At 35.4% G+C, this 22,614-nt stretch overlaps 3 protein-coding genes across 4 annotated transcripts; 2 read left to right on the forward strand and 1 right to left on the reverse strand.

The window, feature by feature from the left end:
• LOC18781588 (protein GAST1) lies at positions 9,274-10,473 on the reverse strand. Its single transcript, XM_007216734.2, has 4 exons — positions 10,268-10,473; positions 9,851-9,910; positions 9,716-9,749; positions 9,274-9,599 (listed from the first exon to the last, which is right to left on the reverse strand). The coding sequence occupies exons 1-4, from the start codon at positions 10,340-10,342 to the stop codon at positions 9,418-9,420; spliced, it is 351 nt and encodes a 116-aa protein (XP_007216796.2). The 5' UTR covers positions 10,343-10,473; the 3' UTR covers positions 9,274-9,417.
• Positions 13,821-16,027, forward strand: LOC18783440 (protein TIC 20-I, chloroplastic). Of its 2 annotated transcripts, none has more exons than XM_020568831.1 (3): positions 13,821-14,062; positions 14,805-14,997; positions 15,146-16,027. In XM_020568831.1, exons 2-3 carry the CDS (start codon positions 14,838-14,840, stop codon positions 15,781-15,783), a joined length of 798 nt encoding a protein of 265 aa, XP_020424420.1. In that variant the 5' UTR covers positions 13,821-14,062; positions 14,805-14,837; the 3' UTR covers positions 15,784-16,027. The 2 variants fall into 2 exon arrangements, with proteins under 2 accessions (XP_020424420.1, XP_007215823.1); XM_007215761.2 differs by having other exon boundaries at positions 14,828-14,997.
• Positions 20,439-22,272, forward strand: LOC18782485 (protein EARLY RESPONSIVE TO DEHYDRATION 15). Its single transcript, XM_007215051.2, has 3 exons — positions 20,439-20,548; positions 21,367-21,695; positions 21,812-22,272. Exons 2-3 carry the CDS (start codon positions 21,389-21,391, stop codon positions 21,955-21,957), a joined length of 453 nt encoding a protein of 150 aa, XP_007215113.1. The 5' UTR covers positions 20,439-20,548; positions 21,367-21,388; the 3' UTR covers positions 21,958-22,272.

Here is a 22,614-nt window from a genome sequence, read left to right on the forward strand (position 1 = left end):
TTCTGTCTAATTTTGAACAGTTTTTCCAACTTGACTGACATAATAAGATAACAGAGCATATTCCAATGATCCATGGCGTGCAGGCCACGGTGGCTGCTTGGCATTGGCTCATAGATCAATATGCGAATATGCCAAGTGAAGTAGAGAAGTCCAAGTTTTTGAACATACAACGCATGCCAACTAGCATACCAGCACATTGCTGTCAACTTATCAAGTCATTTTGCATGCCTTGAAATAAATGTTTTATTACTTGCTTACATGAAGTCATGGTGCATGCCTTCCACCTTATAGTCCTTATTTCCTTATAATTATACCATTAATTCTATTTCTGAGATGCAAATCAATGATCCGAACTGTTAAGTTTTTAAGTTCTTTTTTAAAAATTGTTCATGTAAAAAATCAGCTAAAATTGTTTAGCCATTTGATTATTCACATTTTTTTATCAATTTCATGTAACAAATTACGTTATTTTTTACATTTTAAGTGACCAAATAACTTCATATCTTAATGATTTTTTTACAAAAATAACTTAAGAACAGACAATTTCGATCGTTGAAATATATTGTTGAATAACTCTAAGAAGGATGTGTGCACTTCAGTTACAATAAGGAAAAATATGTATATATATATTTGTTTTATTATTAGTGCCAAAACAGAATCTTTTACTTGTTTTAACTAATAGGGGGAATATGATTTAGGAATCTAATCACGAGTTATTCTTTTGATTAACAATTTTTCTGGTCAACTTATCACGAGTTATTCCGGCCCACCAAATTAGATCCGGGTAGCGTAGTTGTGCATCTTTATATAAAATAAATAAATGTGTATAGTTTGACGAAGTATCAGTCCAAAGGTGAACCGTACGTATCTCAAATAAGTTATCAAATGAGAAAAACGTTATTTTCAAACAATTACAAGCAGAGACGAAGCATCTATCAGAATGAAAGATGGGCTACAATCTGGACCTAGGGTTAATGGTGGGCTTTGCGCTTGGCCTTTAGTTTATGAATTGATTTCCGTTGACCCAAAATGTATTTCATGCCATTTGAACTCATATAAAATTTCACCAGATTGTTTTATTTTTATTTTTAGTACAAGCAATTTCGGGAGGGGGATTTACACACAAATATTTATTGGGTGTTTAAGAGTTTCGAATCTTTTAACAACACAAAGATGGTTCCTCATGAGAAGCCAAAGTGAAGCAAATCAAATACCAGCTAGAATCTTGGAGACGAAGGTTAATTATTTAATATAACAACAGTAGATGAAAAGGCCAAGAGCATGACAAGAATCGACTCCATTCATGATTAAGAAATGCTGCATCAGCTCACTCTTGTGTAATTTTTATTTTTTAGGTTTTATAATGAAAACTTGTTGTCAACCTTGACGTACGCAACAACTTTACGTAAATAATAAATTTAAATTACGATCATCTCAAGGTTCATGGATTTCTTATTGAACTTTATTGCCAAATACATAATAGATAACTGGTTTTATTTTATCCTTTGTTGCCCTTAGCTTGTCATTATAGATTAATAAAATTTAGTTGTTACACTTTGTAGCCTACTAAAAGTATGAATTCTATTAATAAGTTTTCCAATTCGAACAGTTTAATATAGTGCACAATATTGTGTGTTTGTTCGTCAAGTTTTGAACACCTCGATGCCTCTGGCCGCTAGCAGACTGTATGTTGGCAGCTAGAGGTTGCTTGTTGCGAGAGAGATCCAAGCCCTGAAGTGGGCTTGAAAGCTACTCTCAGGAGAATTGCAATAGGCATGCCACTACTAGTGATACTCTCCTAATAGAAAGAGGTAGTGAGGTGAAGATTAAGCCTGTTAAAGTGTTGCGCCCTTATTTTCTTATCTTCTAATCAAAGCCATTGTGCTCTAAAGAGGGGAATCTGGCTTTAGTTAGGTTCTTTTCTATGCCTCAATGAAGTGGACTTTAATATTTCACCTTTTATGGAATAAAACGCAAGATGGATGATGATTTTAGACTGTCATCAGACAAAGAGTACAATAACAAGCCTTGCATGAAAAGTCTCCGATGAATGACATAATATCAAGAAGCAATTATATATCCAACAGATACTTGGTAATGAGTACAAATAAAAGTAAAGCTGGTTCCAACAAAACTACAGGATCCTCATCAGACATCGGACATAACTGCAATCTACTTGAGACAGTGCATAAGGTATGTCCGATGAGAGTTTGTCAAAATATTTGCAGTCAGAACTTGTATGAACCACAAATAAGAGTTTTGATTTAAGTGAGCTAGAAATCGAGACCAACTATCAAATCATACCAAGCGATGCTGGCAGAGCATATAGGTTACAAACAATAGCAATGCAATTCCAATCAGATGTTGTCAACTGGGAACTAGAGGGAGTATGTGTTTGGGAAAAGAATAGAATTTCAATTAAGAGTTGTCAACTGGGAACTCAAAGACACGGGGAGGATTCAATTCAAGACTTGGCTTTGGTCTGTTGTGAGACGATTTGTAAGAGTTTGAGTCTGGGTTACTTAGAGGTTGTTGGGAGTAAGTGTATTTTGAAGGCTGTTCAAAATAGGTTTGATTGATTCGCTGTTGGATCCTTTGATAATGAGCTTTCTTCCTATATTTACAGGCTTCAAGGTATTCAAGAAAAATGATGACTTGATGGGCTCTGTTACTTCAAGCCATAGAGAATTCACAAGATAATGCACGTATGCCTTTCAAGTTGATCAGAGGAGGTGCTCTTCAATCTCAAACTTTGGGATTGTTCGGCAGGTGGCGTCGTAATGGGCCAACTTTGAGTTTTTTTACCATTCTTTACCTGTCAAAGACTGAATATTCTCTATCAGAACATACTTCTTTATTGCTTTGTTGGAAATTAGTGCACGCCACCTGTAGAAACGAAGCAGTTTGAATAGTTTCAGAGCCAAAGCTCAAATTGCTTGTTTGTTTAGATGAACTGTAATTAACAATCTTTTAGATTGGTTATTGAGACTTTAACTGGTTTTGATTATAATTTCAGACATTTTCTGTCCGAAATGTGGCTGTAACATCGGACATCTCTTATGTCCAAAAAGGGACTGTAGCGCTTGTGTCCGAAACCATGATTGTGGCATCAGGCAGGTCTTATGTCTGAATTGGAGTGTAGCTTTGGACACTTGTGTCCGAAACGGTGAACTATTACATCAAACATTTATGTTTGAAATGCTGCTTGTCTCCGAAGTGCTCTTTGATCACGCGATGGTGGTCAACGTTTGTGGCTGGCTTGTGTCTAAAACGTCTTTGGGCCTTTTTGGTTACCATTTGGGCTTTCGTATGTATTGAATAAACCTTTGGCGGTTTGGGTCTTTGGTTTTTTAGCCATAAGACAAGCTTCTTAACTGTAGGAATTAACCTGTGTTAATTTTGGTAAGAATATTTGCCCCTTACTTTTAATCAGTTTGTACAAAAATTGGTTCAAAACTAACCATCATCTCTTTTAAAGTGGCGCTTCGTAACTGGTCACGTGTTGGCAAATACTTGCGTGATAAATTTTTGTACGCACCATATCTCTGAAATTTTAATTGTTTCTTTTTATTTCAAAAACAGCTAAATCAAAAACGGCTAAAGGATTTTCCCCTTCTCCTACCTTATGTACTTAGCTATTAAAAAGCAAAATCGAAACCTTAAAACATCCAAAGCCCCATTTTCTCCGACGCTTTTAATTTTCTTGGGCTTTTGTAGGCGGGCCGGGCCGAGTTTTCTTGGACTTAATCGAGCCAGACCAGGCTTCAAACACCCAAGCCTAAGCCTAACCCGGCCCAAAGCAGGCCGAGCCATCTCAAAGCCCATAACGGGCCGGACCGGGCTTTTTTTGATGGGCCGGGCTGGCCCCCATCGGCCCATGAGTCCGCGGGCCAAATGATGAGGCCTAATTTAAACGCATAAAGAACACGTTCAAAACATAAAGGCACATTTCTAAGAATAGGTTTCCAAATTAAAAGCAATTAAATATAAATGCTAAAAATAAGGGATTTGACAAGTAAGGTAGATGGCATAGCTTGTAAATATTTTATAATACTAGGACAACTATTAACCTATATTCAATTCTGGGTTTTGCATATAAGTTGAAAAATAGCTGAGTTTATGTCTAGAATATAAGAGTTATAAGGGCCTATTTTTTGCTTTAAGTTATGAATAATGCTACTCTTACCACATTTGTATATCACGTCCCTATACCATCTTATGTGGCAGTTGAGGTGGACAGCCACGTCAATTAAAATTATTTAATATTTTCTTTTCTTTTATGATTTATTCCAGTATTTATTTTTCTAATTGTCTTAATTAAAATACACTTCATTGATTTAATTGATGCGACATATAATATGGACATGCCACATCATGAGGTATAGAAATGTGGCATAAAAATGTGTTAACTGTAGTATTACTCTTAAGTTATTAATATGAATAGTTTTTTAAAGGTTAAAAATAATAACATGGGTAAGTTAGTCCAAACAAAATTGTATTAAATGTCCCAAGTGGGGGGGAAAAAGTTTCCAAGGATGAACCAAGGGTATGAAATTTCCCCTTACATAGGAAGCCCATACCCATGAGTTCATAATTTCATTCACAAGAGTGTATTTACTAAACATGGGAATGCAATTTGAAATTCTCAAGCTCCTAAAACTTGAACCAAACGCATCCTTAAAGCCCGTTTGGGAAATTGATTGTTTTCCCATGTTTGGTAAGTTCGGGCATGGGAAATGGTTGTGTGGTACATGGAAAAATAAGGGAGGGGGGAATGTAACCCTCTTCTTCCCTTAGGTTTCATTTTCCCTTCCCATGGAAAGTTTAGAAAAACAAGCCAACATTAAATGCACACTTTTCTTGACTATTTTGTCCCCATTAATAATTTAGAATTACAATATAATATCAAATGCATTCTTTTATTATTTAATTTCGTACGTATATAATTGAAAAATTAAACAAACTTTGTTTCACATTCCTGCACCAACCAAACATGGGAAAGGAAATAAAGTTGTATTTCGGGGTTACTTTCCCAACATTACCAAACATGGAAAATGAATCTTCCATTTCTCATGTTAGGAAATAACATGAGAAATAATTTCCCATCAAATCCTTTTTGTGAACCAAATGGGGCCTTAATGTAAATGAATAGTATTGTTTACACACTTATCCAATTTAAAATGCATTACATAAGTGTTTTAAATTTTGAACATATATAGAATAAGCAATCTCACAAAATTATTAAGAGTTAAGAAGATTTAAACTCTTAATTAAAAAAAGATAAAGAACTCTTCAAATTCGGGGGTTTTCCCCCTGATCCCATCGAATCTTCGGTGATTTTCAACTTATGGTGGATTTATGTCGATCTACTCTTTTTTTGGTTGATCTATTATCGTAGATCTGGACAGGCTTTGGTTGTACCTCATCTTGCGAGGCTACTCTTTGAGATGTTGCAATTAAGAGAGTCATGCCGGTTAGCGGCTAGTTTTTGTCTTTAAAGTCATTAGACTATATTAGGAGAAATTATGGCCGTTGAAAGATGTTTAGAAAAGTTATTTTCAAGTTTGATTCTCAACGGATTGTTTTAGATTTTCAGCTGGCTCAGGTCATTGGAAAAGTTTTACCCATAGTTGTCATATTGTTATTGGAATGTCTCCCTTTACAGTATGTGTCCTTTGTACTCTTTATTCTATTGATCTAATAAAATTCTATCGACTTTTATAAAATAAAAATGCATTTACATAATGACATTAATTGGAATCCCAGAAAATAACAAATTAACAATCCAAGCCAAATAACAAATCCTCCCTCCCTATAAATAAAAGATACAATTGCGCACTTCACCATATAACCAAAACATTAAATTCATTAAAAAGTCGCATTTGTGGCCTTTTCTCACAACCAAACCATGGCTGGCCTGCACTACAACTTCTTTCCTACTGACTTCTTTTACCCTCGCACAAAGCCTATGGCCTTCAACAGCACCAGTCCCAGTCCCAAAGATCAACTTCTTCTTCCTCTTCAAACTTCTAACAGAGATCGCCATGGAGTGGAGAATCTTCAACAGCCCTTAAAGCCCACAAGCCATGGAGTTGGTCAAATTAACAACACCCTCCATCACTACAAGGTACTCAAGGAAGGGGGCTCATACAACCGAAGAGCCTTCACAGACTACTGAAGATAGATGATAATGAATTGCCTTCGTGCTCGTGTTTATGCGTTTGTATGTTCAAAGATTGTTATTGATGTATAATCCTTCTGTTTGATAGGTTCTCTATCTTCTATTGAAATAATAAAATACTCTTAAGCTGTAACTTCAAATTTTCAATTTTTTTTTTTAATGAACTTTGAATTATTAAATTAAGGATTATAATTTGCAATACTCCTTTTATTCTTTAAAAAGAACAATGAAAGGTTTCAGTTTCTACTGAGGTTACAGTAACACATCAAAGAGGCCTTCTTTTTTTTCTTTTTTTTTCCTAAGTTTACTCGTGTAACACTCAAATAACAAGACATCAAAGAGGGTCATATAGGGCCATTTTTTCTGTCGTTTTCTCATGTAATTACTACTCCCATAGTAACACCTCTCTATAAGAGCATCTTCAGCTTATATATGTAAAATAATTTTCATCTGAACATGAAATGACGAGAATTGAAGGAGAAAATTAATTTAGTTTAATAGTCAAATTTTATATGGATTTGGTTTGGAGGCAACGGAGACAATGTAGAAAATAATCAAATGTCAAATATTTTTTTAATAGTTTTTTATATGTTGGACCCTACAATTGTTTACTTTCTAATGACATTTGATTTCAGATGATGAACTAAGGACTTTGATCGGGTCAAAGTCAAACTAATGACATTTGGTTCCGAATTTAAAGAGTGGTCTTCTCTTTTCCGTCAAAATTATCTGCACATGGGATAGAACGAGTTGAGTCACCAAAGAGGTAATGGTGTGGTACCAACCAACCATCTTCGATGCCAAAGTCAGAATGCAGTAAAAGGAGTGTTTGAGGGAGCAAATGGACAAACTGTCAAATTACCATCTAATTAATCAAATCTAAATTTTACACTTTACATGTCACATAAATATGAACTGTAGCTTATGGAGTTGCGAAATTTAATTAAAGTCTTTTTTTGGGATGTAGAAAGGTAATGGAGAGTTGACCGAAATGGGAGTTTTTTTCACTAAGGGGGGTTCAATTCGGTAACCAAACCGACAATGGTCAGAATGCTACAAACGAAACTGTCACTTTGCTGATTGTCGATTGAACTGGCGGTTTTGATCATAATGATTTAGAGAGAGAGAGAGAGAGAGAGAGAGAGAGAGCTGAGGATTGAGAGAGATCGAGAGGCAGAATTTAAATGTGTCTTTGAATTGCTCCAAATTGAAAATACAAAGATAAAATTAAAAAAATGAACCTACGGAGACCAAAATGGTAAAACTAACAAACTATAGAGACCAAAGTAACCTTTATATTTTGAATTCAAGAGATCTTACTATAATATTTACTTCAATCTCTTGAGAAACTGAAGGGAACAAAAAAATTTGGGGCACAACAATGGATGTCTTATTGAGACTTTTCTTGATCAAGTATGGCATGCAACACACTACCAAAAAAAGGCTAATAGACATCAGGGAAAAACCGATGCCTTTACTATCACAAACCGATGCCTTGTAAAGTGATGCTAAAGGGGGTTGTAAAAGGCATCGGGAAAAAACTGATGTCTTTTACAGAAACAACATCGGTTTCTTCAACCAAATTGATGCCTTAATTAGCTTCAGTTGTTGACTTTCTTCCAAATTACGTTGACTTCGATGTCTTTGACAACGCCTTTATGATAACTACTTCACTTTGTTTTATTTTCCGATGTCTATAACAATTTTCACATCAAGTTTTCTTAAATATTAGTGTATTTTCCTCATAAGCATCACTTTATATAAAGTATCAATGCCCTTTAAGGAGAATCGTTTCAATCCTGTATTATTTCGATGTCTTTAATATATTTAGCGTCGGTTTTTTTCACACATTTGTAGTGTCAGACTGTTATGAGCATCGTTTTCTACATATTTGTGATGCCTTTCAGAAAGAACCACTTCACTAATGATAAATTTTCTGATGTCTTAAGAAGTAAAAACAACAATTTCATGTTATAACCTGATGTTTAGTTATAGTTATGACATGAGTTAAATCTAAGTTGTTGATGTATCATAGCGTTTATAACTTATACCCTAGCCAAACCCTAGCCCCTTTCTCCCAAAAAATACTCTTAGAGCCTTTTCCACTTTGAGGGGGGAGGAAGCCATTATTCTTCCCCCATCTCCCCTCTTCTCTTCCTCCTTTCACCTCTTCCCCCATTTTCAGAGACAAAGGGTTTTCCCTATTTGTCTTAGTTTTGTTATGATTTTCATCCAACCATTATAGGCGGCTGCGGCTCAGTGTCGGATCTTCACCTGTATTTCGGCGTCAGATCTCCACCACCATCTTTTTTGCAATTTCTTTATGTTTGGAATAAGTTGCAGAGACTCTTTGGGTTCTCTGTGTAGTTTTCACCTCTCCTTTTGTGAGAGTTTTTCATCTCTCCTTTGTGAGAGCTTTTCATCTCTCCTTTGTGAGAGCTTTTCATCTCTCCTTTGTGAGAGTTTTATTTGTATTGTTATGGCTTGGTTTTTTCAAGCTTTATCTCTTTTTTATTATTTTAAGTTTGCAATCTTAGTTGGGATGTCTATGCCAGAATTTCTTCGATCCTACCTGATCGTTAGTGGAGACACGCCATATTGTCTTAATTTTGATATTAGACCGCTCCGTTATTGTAATGGCCCTTTTGTGGCTAGTTTGTATTGATCCTTTGTGACTAGTGGCTTTTTTGGCTGAATTATGAATGCAATCATAGAATTTCTCAACCAAAAAAAAAAAGGCATTAATTATTTAAAAAAAATTAAAAAATTAAAAAGGAAGGGCGCTAAAAAATCCGGCCAAAAAAAATTAGTATAGGCATCACTAATTTGGTGCAATGATACTACATATATGGCATAAAAGGCATCATTAGTTTGAAGTGACGATGTCTTATAAACACATTATACCATGTTTTTTCAGTGTCTGATGTCTAATTCGATAACGGCATCGGTTTTTTGTTTTCCCTATGCCTATACAGTGTAGATCTATTAGCAAATTTGTAGTAGAGACAGGTAATCAAAGTATCTAGTAAATGTCTTAAGAATTCACCCTGTCGAGGTTAATTAGATGCTAGAATCCACCTAGAGGTGTTTTAGCCAAACGAAAAGGAATTTTTATTAATATATATATCTACAAACAACAAATTCAAAAGCATATAAAGAAATACAATTAAGTTGAATTATTAAGTAAAAGAAAAATAGGAATAAAACATAATTATATGTACAAGGAGTGAGCTAGCTCAAGGGCATTTGGGGCCTCCTCTCTTGGTCTTCCAGTTGTTATAGCAAGGACAGAATTGCTTGTTCCCGTAGGTGCCTGGAGGCACGCACAAGCACTTAGCGCAGCACTTTTGACAGAAAAACAAACATGGCTTCTTGTATTGTGTGTTTGAGCATCTTGTAGAGCAACGCGGACCACACTCTGTGCAATATCATGTTAAACTTCTATCAACCTTTTCTTTTCTTTTTTTCCTTTTTGGTTAAATAAAACAATTGATCTATAAAAAAAAAAATTATATGGCTGATTAGGATCTTTACCTTGAGGTTGAAGGCTGCCTTCAGTAATTCCACTCTGAATTTTTCAAGAAAAAAGAGGTAATTAAATTAAATATCAGAACAGACAAAAACATATCAAAAATTGAAGCAGAAAATGGCAGTAGATATATAATTTACCATCGTGTGGTTATTACTGCCTTGGGGCTGTGGTGCTGGAGCCTCAGCAATGGTAGTAGCCTGCAACATAAATTTTTACGAAATTCGCAAATGAATAAATCAGATAGAGGTGGGGAGAAATTTCAGAATGTTTTTAAGTTCTGATGGGATAGACTTGCATGCACTCAATAATACCATTGAATAACACAATCTTATTGTTTTAATTTTCTTTTAAATACTCCTACTGCAATTATATATCTCTGCTTCAAAGTACAACATGCAAATAGTTCAACAGTTCAATGAGAGACATGAATTTTCATAGGGTGATTAGGAATGCAGGCATGCATAATATATACAGATGAAAATGAACATGTATATAAGGGAGAGGGTGGCAGAGAGAGAGAGAGAGAGAGATCAAAAGATTAATTGATTGCTTACATGGTTCTCTACTATTAAGAAATGAAGCATCACAAGGCAGAGCATCACAATCCTTAAAGTCCTTTCCATTGCCATTATTGCCTACTGTATATATCAGAAAAGAGAAGTGCTGGCTATAATGACTCAAGAAGCAAATTGAGAGAGAGAGAGAGAGAGAGAGAGAGAGAGAGAGTTATGTGTTTTCTTGAAGTGTGGTGTTAGGACTAAATAGGACTATTTATATACAGGATTGTTAAATTTGCATCTCTCTAACTGATAGATTTAGCTAGAGAATTCTATGGATGTAAACATTGAAAGGTATATGGTGTGACATACTGCCATGCCATGTAAGTTAGTCTAGAGACCAAATCACATTTTTGTCCTCGTAGTTTGGCCCAAACTACAGAATTTTGTTGTTTTCACCATGTAGTTACTAAATACTGTGGCAGATGTAGCAGCAACTATGGAGGCGAAAAGACAAAATAAATTGTCTTTGAATTTATGACCTAGTCACATGTGATGAGAAGTTGAGAACCATATTTGCAAGCAGCAATTATAGCATTATGGATGTCACAATTTTGCTAGTATATGCTAGTATTAAAAAACAAAGTTTAAAATGGACCTAAATTTGAATCAATCAAACACTTTCTCGTTATTCAGAATAACAAAGTGTTTGTAGTTCAAGTGGTTAAGAGCAGTTATCCTTGCACCTGAAATCCTGTGTTCAAACCCCCTTCTCCAATATCATTTGTATAAAGAAAGAAAAAAATTCGGTGTCTAATACAATACAATCCAAGTAAAGGAAGATGAAAATTGACATGACCTGAATTGGGATAGGATAGGGATTTGTATATATTCTTTCTTTCGATTCTCTTGCATGTGAAATAATGGTAATGTGAAAGCGATCGCATACCACCTCCCACAAGACACATGTACATTCACATGACCCTGTTACTGTTGGGTTTCTAATGCCCAACAAATGTACTACTAAAGCACAAAAATTATAATGTTTTTTAGAGCTTGGGAACCATACAATCACTTATCTGCTGTCTGTCCTCATAGGGAAACCATTACCAGTGTAAGAGCCCTTTCTTTTGCTCTCTTTCTCAACTCAATGCCCGTGACCAATTTTGTATTTGCTTCAATTTTCTTTTCTGTATTCTTGGGAGAGAGAGAGAGAGAGATGGTGTTGAGATGATGAGCAGTTGGCTGGTTGGTTATGTTAGTTTGGTCTCGTGAATCATTGTTGTTGCTTAGGCAAGAATCGAAGGCAGCACACGAAAAAAACCAAAAAATGTTGCCAGGTGTTGCATTGTGGCTTCCCAGTTGCCTTGGGCCTTGGATCGGTTTGTTCTCCACCATTGCAGACTTGTAGCCATTGTTTATTGTTTTCTTTACATGCTGTTTTTAAATTTTTTTTCTCTCTGAAAATTTGAATCTGCAAGCATGAAGCTTCACCAAAAAAAAATTTATGGATTTGACAAGAGAAAAGAAATTGATACGAAAAAAAAACACAACTCGCCAATAACCAAAGGAGGGATAGTGGAGCGTCCATGGATAGTGTAGGTGGAGTGCCAGTAGAGAAGGTGAGAGGAGATGGTGGTGGAAGGAAGGAGATCTTTTTTTATTATTAATAAATAATTTAAAAAGTACAAATAATTTAAATTGATGTAATTGTCCACTTCATCTACTAATTTTAATTAATGTGATTGTCCACTTAAGTTGCCACACAAAGTGATATGTATAAAAATGCGGTGAGAGTTGCTTTACCCTTTTTTTAAAGGAAAAAGGAGACCAAAATTTGAAAAGAAAAAAAAATTTTGACCCAACAAAAATCTCTAAATCTATGCAAAGTTGGAACACTAACACTATTAATGTGCGATATTTGCAAATAATTAGTTGAAAACAAAAAAACAACACAGTAAAGTGAGGCCAATCAAAACGTTTAAAAAATTCAAAATTTAACATTTAACAGGTTAAGCTTGATAAGGTAATTTACATAGTTGGATTCCAGTCATCGAATTTTTGTCAGGAAAAAATAAAAGGATAGGTTGTAAGTAAGAAAAAATTAGTTTGAAGAGGGAAAGTTAAATTTTCTACAATCCTAAATCGAGGAAGCCAGCCCCACAGTGTATGAGTACGTTTGACACTAGCAGTAACAAGTTTATCTGTTGTGATCGCCATACTTTATGTACTTGTTTAAGAACTTTGCCAGTGAAATAAAGGGGGTAATAGTATGGATATGCTCTGGATAAAGTTTACAATATTGTTGTTGGATAAAGTTTACAATATTGTTTTGAATCAATTATTGTATGTGCATATGAGTAAACGCTCGAGGATTCAAAAATTTTTTAGGGAAGGGGCAACATTTAAAAGGCTAAAAGTATGTGAGGGAAATCCAAGTGTAAGGAGTTCATGAACCTATCTACATTAGTCGACATTGAAGAGAGAAACCTTGAATAAATAAATATGAAATTTGTATAAAACAAAATTAAATTATAAGTTGAGAAACTAAGAAAGGACATATGACAAATAAAGGGATTAAAGCTTATGGATATATATTAAATAGAGATACACCATTAAGGAAATTTTGGGAGACAACAAGTTTATATGAAGCATAAATCAAATTGAATATTACAAAGTCTCTCTCAGATATTTAATCGAACGCATAGTGGGCACCAACAAAAGGGGCAAATTTCATCCACCCCAAAAGATTTTCCGAAGATAAAAGATGCAACTGCGCCTCCTTACGTAATAAGGAACTTCAATTCATATGCTACTAAACTGTGAAGCCAATATGGCAAGCATTGAATAGGTACAATAAATACAAAAATTTGAGACCAAAGTAACTTAGGAAGACAAGGTGGATCGTTTAGATATAATCTGAACAGCCAAAATAGCTTTTTACACTCTTTTAAAATTCACATTACTTGGTTAAATTTGGCAGGCTTCATTAGTAAATTATTGACTATATGTTTTGGAAAAATAAAATGATAAATAGACGTCTGTAAACTCCAATTATTTTTATTTTTTAAAAAAATAGAAGAAGTAGGAATTGTTCAATATATGATATGTGTATATGTAAACATGTGTTGGCTTATAAGTGTAATAGAAAATAAGATAGTACTTAGCTGATACGGAAACCAAACCAGAAATTAAATGGCATGTGTTTACTTATCAGAAATGAAAGATGAATCGAGGAACTTAGATAGGATAATTAAGGAATAAGAAGCGGATCAACTATTCTCCCCTAGTTGATCCTATTCCGGATTTTAAGGGTATTCGATTAAGCATTTTAATTTGAAATCCACATAATTTTTATTCATTATGTGTTGGTAAACGCATGAGAAGTCATGAATTAGAATCATTCTAATACCCATATGTAAACAAGGGAGAAATAAGAATTAGAATTATTCTAATACCCATTCTTAATAAGTAAATATAATGTAATAGTATCTCATCTCTCTCGCATGACTTGACTCTCTCTTAATTAACTTATCTTCTCTTTCATAATACTCATGTATTGGTGACAACTTTATTGGTAATTTTTTTTTTTTTTTTTGTTTTTCACAAAACACAAATGCAAATGAAAACCAGCAGCTAGAAACTTCACCCAATACCCTCTCCAAATTCAAGTCCATTCAGCCCAATGCTCTTAAGCAACCCGCATCCAAGCCCGCTCAGACCAAAACAAAAATAAAAGAAAGGTCACCCCAAAATCCCTCCCTCCCTACGATTTGCAGCCGCTCCCATCACCTCTCCCCCAGTCCTCACCATCTGCCACAGCCAGTGGCCGCTGCTGCCACTTCCACCTTTGTAAGTTCTTTTTTCTTCTTCTAAACAATTCTCCGAAATTCTTCCTATTTCCTTCGAAATTCTTATTTTCTTCTTTATCTTCTTCGTTCAATTGAATTTTTTTCCTGCTTCTTTCCTATTTAGGGATTTAGGGTTCTTATAAAGAAGAAACAAAAAATGTGTTTTTTGGATTTTGACATTACAGACTTGTGTGGTGGGAATATATGGGAAGATGATTTGCTTATATTGGTTGTGTTTTGATATTCAATAGCAAGGAATGGGTAGCGTAACTGGATTTTGAAGTTTTTGAACTTGACTATTGAATGACTGCTATTACTCTGTATTTGTAAATTGTAAATAGCTTCTGAAAAGTGAAAACTATAGAGACGAGTGGTCATTGAATTGGTTCTTGTTGATTAGATGAATTAATTGTTGTATCAAAACGATATTTTCGAACAGGAAATGAGTAGTGTGGGGATGTTGGCAAGAGTTCGTAATAATGGTAACATGATAGATGTACCATCAATTTTCTATTTCGATCATTATTTTTTAATGTATATCATGTTAATATACATTAAAAAAATACAGAGTAATAGCAGTCATTCAATAGTCAAGTTCAAAAACTTCAAAACCTAGTTTTCTATTTCAATTATTATTTTTTAATGTATATTATGTTAATTGACTTATGTATTGTACCATATCGTATCAGCAAACCTGAACTTGAACCCGTGCAACATTTGTTCCTAATCTCTATGTTTTCCAGTTATGAAATTACTTTAATCTCAGGTACTTGGCTATGATTCAAAATAAAAGCGCCATGCCTGCTGGGTGTAGTTCTGTGAATTCCAGAGTATGTAAGCCATCAAATACTGGTGGTTTTGTCTTGTCGTGCATTCCTCGTTTTCAAACTGGGGTGGCTTCTCCATGCGTCAGTTCATGGAGAGCTCATCAGGACGGTAAGTCTTGGTTGATTGTGTTTCACAAAAACTCCACCTATTATGTACCACACAAACACACATCAGCTCAAATAGACTTTTTCATGTCATTATCAACCCATAGGGTGAGCTTAGTATTTGTTTTCATTCAATGTTATCTTCATTTTAGCTATGCCACTTCTGCACCATTGTACTGTATCAAGCCCATTTTTAAGCGGGGATCAAGGTAGCCTGTTACGTACAATCCCCTTGTTGCCAAGCCGATGCAGAACTCGTATGGCCCCTCGCGCATCCAAGGATGTCCCATACAGTTTTCGGTTCCCTCCAATGACTAAGAAGCCAAAGTGGTGGTGGAGAACATTAGCATGCCTCCCCTATTTAATGCCCCTACATGAGACATGGATGTATGCTGAGACAGCCTATCATCTACACCCTTTCCTGGAAGACTTTGAATTCCTTACTTACCCATTCCTGGGGGCCATTGGGAGGTTGCCCAGCTGGTTCTTGATGGCATACTTTTTTGTTGCATATCTTGGAATAGTGAGGAGAAAGGAATGGCCGCATTTCTTCAGATTTCATGTGGTGATGGGCATGTTGTTGGAGATTGCCTTGCAGGTCATAGGGACTGTGAGCCGATGGATGCCACTTGCTGTCTACTGGGGTAAAGTTGGGATGCACTTCTGGACAGCCGTTGCATTTGCTTACCTATTTACAGTGTTGGAGTCCATACGCTGTGCTCTTGCTGGCATGTATGCAGATATCCCCTTCGTTTGTGATGCAGCATATATTCAAATTCCGTATGACTAATATGCGAAGGAGAAAGTATAAGAGAGAGAAGGGTTTCTTTTGCTTGCCTTCCTTCCCATCTATTTGGATTTTGTTGTATGAGATGATAACTTGTTAGCCGGAATAGTTTTCTTTTGTGTAAATGTTCTAATTGGGATCAGTTGGGTTTGTGTTGTAGCGGGTGTTTGCTTATTCCATTGTTAATCAGATTCAGAATTAGTGTTTTGTTGTTTCTCAATTTTCCAAGTAAATGATTCTTTGCTTATTCCATTGTTAACAATATTTATGTTATGAAAGAATATGAGGGGAAAAAATAGACTCGATTAGCCAAAGCTTAGTATTCGGATTCCATATTAGAATGCAAGAACCGCGTAGCATGCTTTCCGTCCAATTATTGTCTAAATTGCATTTTTTTATCCCCCCTATTTGGTTTCATTTTCAATCTTGTCACTATTATTCCCATTTTTGTGTGTGTTCAATCCCAACATAATCCTAATTTCTGTCAAATGCGAATAGAACACGTTGAACATTAATCCCAACATAATCCTTGTTTCTAGGCACTGTAGTTTGTAGGTTTTACCATTTTGGTCCCTATTGTTTCAGTTTTATCGATTTACCATGTATTTTTTTGGGTAAATATCACAAGGTGTCCCCATACTTGAAGGGTGAAATTAATCTCTGCTCGGTTTCAGCTTGTCCCTGGCCACAAAGCGCTTTCAACGGGTTTCGAACCCCTGCAACTGAAGCACCAGGTTTCTCGCCAGTTGGAGGTGACAATTTGCCAACCGCACCACACCTTGTGTTTAATTTACCATGTAGTTTTAAATCCTTCACAATAGAGCATGTTACAAATTATGTCCTATTTCTTCAAATTATGTCTAAAATAACTCTCTATGTCAGGGACACGTGCTTACTTTGTCACAAATTTGGATAAATTTTTTGGATGTGTCAATGATCAATGTAGTTGACATCTGTCGATTAATGGAGGAATTAGTGTATTGAAAGTCGTTTATCACCCCAGACAAGGCATGGTGTAGCCCATGCTTTGGCTAAATTTTGGTCGTGCTAGATGCAAGGACGGACTCACAGTGGGGTCACTGGGGCCAAACGACCTCATGGAAGCCATGGAAATAGGCTTGAAGGTCCACCTGAGCTAACTGTGCTTAGGAGGAAGCTGCACGCATGAGGAAGAAGAAGTAGCACAGCGTGTTTTTGTTTTTTTGTTTTTAAAGCACCCTTGGCAAAAACAACGTCGTTTTTGCCCATGCAATTTTTTTTTATAAAAAAAATAACCTTCCATATCCCTCCACTCTCCCACCCGACCCAGCCAATCTTCCCGCCCACCCCAAAAACCCTTAAACCCCATCTCCCAATTTCTATTATTATCTTTTCAAACCCTAACCCCAAGCTCCCCAATCCCCACCTGTTGTAGTGCCGTCGATGTATTGCCACTGTCGTCGGAGTTGTCCACTACATGTTGTGGCGCCACTATTATTGTGATATTTCTCATTTCAAGTAAGTTCTAAATCCTAATATCAAAATAAGGATGATGTATGCTGTTTTTAATTTAATGAAAATTAAATTTATAATTGTTTGGATGAAATTTATGATTTACATGTATTGGGTTGATTAATTGGATGAAGTTTTTGCTGATTTGTTGATTAGGTGGTTGTGGTTTTTTGCTTAATTGGCATAAGTTTGATTTACATATTGAAATCACTAAAAAACATACATTAAAAAAAATGACAAATTGAAATTATTCAAAGTATATTTGTCCCAGAAAGGAATAAAATTTAGAAGAGAAAAAATAGATAAGAAAAATAACCCTATAACCGTACGACGTTTGAATCTTAGGTCTGTCACTGACTAGAGGAAGCTCTTCGTATGAGAGAGGATGCACCGTTGCCGTGGTTAGCGCTATTATTAAAAAAGGACATGAACGGGGATGTTAATTGCTTTTATGGGTAGTGAAGAAATGTGGTTTTTTTTTTTCCCTTATCGACTTACCTGTTGACGAGTCATTACTTAGTTAGGATTTTGGTTCCTTATTTCATTAGAATTTTAGTTACTTACCAATTATTATTTAGTCCTATTGTAATAGAGATTTACTTCCTATTGTAATTTAGATATATTTCTTATTTTATTTAGGGCTAACACATCTTTGTACTTGTATAAATATCTCCATATTAGAGAAGAATAATAATATGAATGAATTTGAGCATATCTGAATATTTGCCCTCTTTTGTTCGACATTACCCTCATAAGTTTTTTAAGATAAAGTGTTAATGAGGTTACTTTTATGCTCCTCAAGTTTTATTATCACACCCGTTTGGTTGTATCCTGAGACCTAAAGCATCTTTCTAATAAATAAGTAAATAAATCACCAGAAACACAAGAATCCAAAGCGACTTTTTGCAACTATGTAATTAGGCCAAATCATAATGAAGTTGCTACAACAATTATAAAAATACTAAACGAGTATAATTTATGGTGACATCTTAAATTTATAATTAGATTAGTGATAATGATGGGAGGAGGGCATGATTGAGGTGTACACCGTTTTGCTTGGCAGGATATGTCTCGTGTCATTCTCATACGATCATATCCGCTATCTTTACCTAACCGACCCGCAAGTTTACAACCCACACCCCATGTGCCATACGCGCATTATCTGGAAGCGGAGAAAACCAGAACGAGCCTTGGCCCCACCAAAAAAACGGCACGTCATCACTTTCACAAAATGATATCAGCCGTTGATAAAATATGCATATCTCCTGGCCATCGATTAGGTGCTTTGTATTGGAAAAGTCTAATATGGCTCACATGAACGGGTCCCACTTCCACTCCTGCATTTCAATTATTAATTAATTTAAGTCATTAAACAAGTCATTATACAATAATCGGGGGTGTTACGACTCAAAATACAAGTTTCTAGAGCTTTTGATGATGAGTGAGAGGGTGCAATCTTGACCCTTCAAGATTGTGTTGCGTAGGCCCCATTTTGCACCAACGGTTGTGATTGGATTGTCATAACCATGACGATGGACCGCCGACACATGAGAGATTTACCTCTTTTGTCTTTCTCAATGAAGGCATTGTGCCAGCCGAGGGACCAAAAGGATATATCAAACATGCAGGCCAACAAGACTCGTATCATCACATCCACTAAAAAATTCGACCCAAAAAAAAAAAGGTGAAAAATATCAAGACCCAAGAGCATATGGAAAAATAGAACCAAAAACTTCTATTGTTGAAAAATTCTCATCCAAGTGCTAACTCATCGACTCCCTATTTGTTGGAGTCTTCGTATATTTGTTCAAGATATTTAGAAGCTGCTTTAAAATTTTAATTACTTTTCCTTGCGTCATGTTTATCGAGAAATAAATTAGTGAGTGATATTCTTGCAAAATATGGACATACTTATACGAATCCTTATATTTGGCTAGGTCAATTTCATGAAGAAGTTTTACATAGACTGCAATTTGATAGGTATTTTATAAGGATCCCTCAAGGACCTTATTTGTACAGTTTTGTTTGTTTGAAAAAAATAAACATGGAGGTACCAAAAATATAGGCATATTTGCAAATTGTTTTAATAAGAAAAACAAAAACAAGAGAAAACAAGTAAGAGCATCTCTAAAGGATTTGATATGGGCTCTTCAATTCTTATCATTTTATGTTTTTAGGGCAATTTGAAGTACCATGTTATAATCAATAAATTTAGCCGAACAAAATTCTTACCCAACTAAATTTCTGGTTTTCATTTTACATAAATTATGGTTCCCTGAATTTGGTTTTCCCTATTGAGTCAAGTTTAAATTATTAATTTATAATTTTCTATGAGAACAAAATTAACCAAATATCACTAAACTAAATTATCGCTCCCCTAATCTAAATAACAACTTGAAATTCCTAAAGTTAATGATTTAAATTAAAGATATATTTTAATTTGCCTTTTAATGATGAGTAGTCCATGTACTATTTCAATCAAATAATTTTCGTCTCGATTCTTTCAATTCAATCAATGTCATCCTATCCTCTTATGACGCGCATAAACTATCATGTTGGACATCAATTTAGTCTAACTCTGCGCCAAAATTGATCACATGTGAGGCGCATAATCCACTTCTTAAGAACAAACTTATCTGAATACTCTCATTGGCGACTATTTATATTGATTACATGTCTCAAACGTAATCTCTTTTTACGAAATTTACATAAAATATAACGTTGATGTTCAACATAAGAATATAAGAGGGATATTGGTCGACTTGAAACAAAAATGACATGTTTAAAATAGTACATGAGTACTTCAACCCCAAAAAAAAAAACATGGGTAGAAAACCTTCAAATTTTATTAACTTGGTACTAAACATGATTTGGAATACCGAATTGGCGCAGGCAACAAACCAAAAAAGGGACACACATTTTGCACGATGGATTTTGTGGCAACGTGGCGTAGTCGTGTTGGTCTTGAGTTCTGACCAATCCAGTCAAAGTCAATGAACAACAGCTAGTTACCGTGTGACAACGATCAGGCGATGAACGGCTGAAAACAGTTGTAGCCGCTCCAAAATCAGCAGTCCGTACAGTACAAACCAGTGGGCTAGCTCGGTACACCCGAACCTTAGGTTCGTAACTCCCAATACAGAGGCTCGGATTTCCGTCTCTATATAAACCGCCCTCCCCCTCTCCCTCGCTCTCACACGTATTTCTTGGGTCAATCCCTTCACCTCAAATTTCGCACGCAGATATTTTCTTCTTCTTCGCTCAAAGCTTCGCAGAGGTAATGAAAACAAGTTCTCTAGTTTTCTTCTTGATAAATTTTATCGCTTGCTTTTTTGTTAATTAGTGGATCTCTTGGTTTACGAACATGCTTTCACTTCGTGTTTGGTTGCTGAGAAAACGAAAAATGGAATCTTGAACGATAGAAAACTAGGTTTTGGTGGCGGAACGAAATTAAGGCCAGAAGGTTCAAGTGATTATGTAAAAGATGCTGTTGAGTGAATGATTTAGCTGTATAAGGGTTTGGTTTGTCTTTACCTTTTCTGATTGGTAGATCTGGTTGTGTTTGGTTGTTCAGAAAGCACAAAATTGGTGAAGGAAATTGAAGATTTGAAAGTCGGATTTTTTAATCTATTTGATCTACAGCTTTTGATGACTATGATCTTTGAAGAACTTTTTCGTATTTAATTTTAAAGATTAAATATTTTTTAAAAATTTTTGTAATTGGATGAGCTTTTTGGTTTATGTAATTATCCATTTCATATAGAAATGTTTAGATTCTAGTCAGTGTTTCTAGATTTTCAAAACTTTTGGTGGGAAATTTATTAGATTTATATCAAATCAACAATTCTAATGATTTTCAAAGGGACACCATAATGGTTTAAGCCATCAGTTTCGCAAGGCTGATCTGGATTTAAACCATGGTGGTGTTGGAGATTTTTAATAATTGAGTACGCAAACAAGTGCATTGACCAGAAACAGGTTGATCTTATGAATTGCATTTGCTGTCTTCAATTTGACATGTACTTGTATGGAACATAGAAATCCGAAGCCTAAGAGAAGATTTAGTATCTCATTTACTGCATTTTCCCTTTGCAGTTGAATTGCACTGTGGCCAAAGATGGCACTGGTTTCAGGAGGATCAACGTTGAACCCGAATGCCCCACTCTTTATCCCTGCTGCTCTTAAGCAGGTGGAGGATTTCTCCCCTGAATGGTGGCAACTGGTTACCACTTCCACATGGTACCACGACTACTGGCTCAGTCAACAGGGTGAGGATGGCTTTTATGATAATGCCCAGGGTGACGTTGACAATGTCGCAGATTTGCTTCCAGAGACCTTTGATCTCGATGCTGGTGAGGACTTCTCCAGTTTAGAAGCTCAGTTTGAGGAGTTTCTTCAATTGTCTCAGACTGAAAGTAAAAATGGTATGAACAACTACTCCAAGAGAATGTAGATTATTGGCAATTGGGATGTAAAAATTTGATGCAGTTTCCGAAATGCTGTTAGACTGTTGGACTCAAATTTTCTTTTGGAACAACAGGGTTGGAAACAAGTACTGCGGTCTTGAAGAATTTGAAATCACTGGAAGACAAACGTTCCCCAGTGGAGCCAAGGAGGTATGCTGAGAAGCCTGCCAAGCATGTGAGCCCGAAATGCAGCCCCCGCTTCATCCAGCAGCCCCGTTGAAAGCAGCTAGCTTGTAGTGGCTTCTTCCGTAGTTTAGCCAATGGCAAAACCTAAGTAATTTGTAGTTTTTCCGCTCTCTGTAATTTCTGTATAGAGCAAGGTTGAAACACTTGCTTCCATCCTTGTTCATTCCGATGCGCTTTCTGTTCAGTTTACCAAAAATACCCTTTGGGTACGAAACTTGTAAAAAAAAAAAAAAAAGGTTTAACAGCAGAAGTAAAAAGAGAAAATTTTATATTTCTTGATGTGTATCATATTTAAGTTTTGGCAATTGTTAAGCTTATTTAGCAAGCTTGAGCAACTTTTAAGTTTTAACATGTTTAGGAGTTTCCCGCTAATGGGTTTTTGGACAACGGTTTTTACTAGCATTTTTTGAAGTTTAATTAAGCATTTTAATTCTGTAATTAGACCCATAATTTGTTCATCATACTCCACCAAAGAAATTTTTTTCATCAAATTTTGTTTTCATCCCTCAACAAATTGTGCCACATTTAATTTAATTTCTCTCAAATTAAAAAAAATAAAAATAAGAAACACCAATCATATTCCCCTTCTACATTAGTTTGGGAAAATCTTCTCCTAAAAGAAGCAATTCAGTCATCACCAACTTCCTTAGGTCATCTAAAATCTTGGCTTAAAAGAATGATTCAGTATAAT

This window comes from Prunus persica, chromosome G7, assembly GCF_000346465.2.
Source record: "Prunus persica cultivar Lovell chromosome G7, Prunus_persica_NCBIv2, whole genome shotgun sequence".
NCBI classification, from domain to species: domain Eukaryota; kingdom Viridiplantae; phylum Streptophyta; class Magnoliopsida; order Rosales; family Rosaceae; genus Prunus; species Prunus persica.

Excerpts from the sequence above, each read along its gene's own strand:
- LOC18781588 (XM_007216734.2), bottom strand. The coding sequence starts at position 10,342 with ATGGCAATGGAAAGGACTTTAAGGATTGTGATGCTCTGCCTTGTGATG. Across the intron at positions 9,911-10,267 it reads TCTTAATAGTAGAGAACCAT|GCTACTACCATTGCTGAGGC; the intron begins GTAAGCAATCAA and ends TTTATGTTGCAG. Across the intron at positions 9,600-9,715 it reads AGGCAGCCTTCAACCTCAAG|AGTGTGGTCCGCGTTGCTCT; the intron begins GTAAAGATCCTA and ends GATATTGCACAG.
- LOC18783440 (XM_020568831.1), top strand. The coding sequence starts at position 14,838 with ATGATTCAAAATAAAAGCGCCATGCCTGCTGGGTGTAGTTCTGTGAAT. Across the intron at positions 14,998-15,145 it reads ATGGAGAGCTCATCAGGACG|CTATGCCACTTCTGCACCAT; the intron begins GTAAGTCTTGGT and ends TCTTCATTTTAG.
- LOC18782485 (XM_007215051.2), top strand. The coding sequence starts at position 21,389 with ATGGCACTGGTTTCAGGAGGATCAACGTTGAACCCGAATGCCCCACTC. Across the intron at positions 21,696-21,811 it reads TCAGACTGAAAGTAAAAATG|GGTTGGAAACAAGTACTGCG; the intron begins GTATGAACAACT and ends TTGGAACAACAG.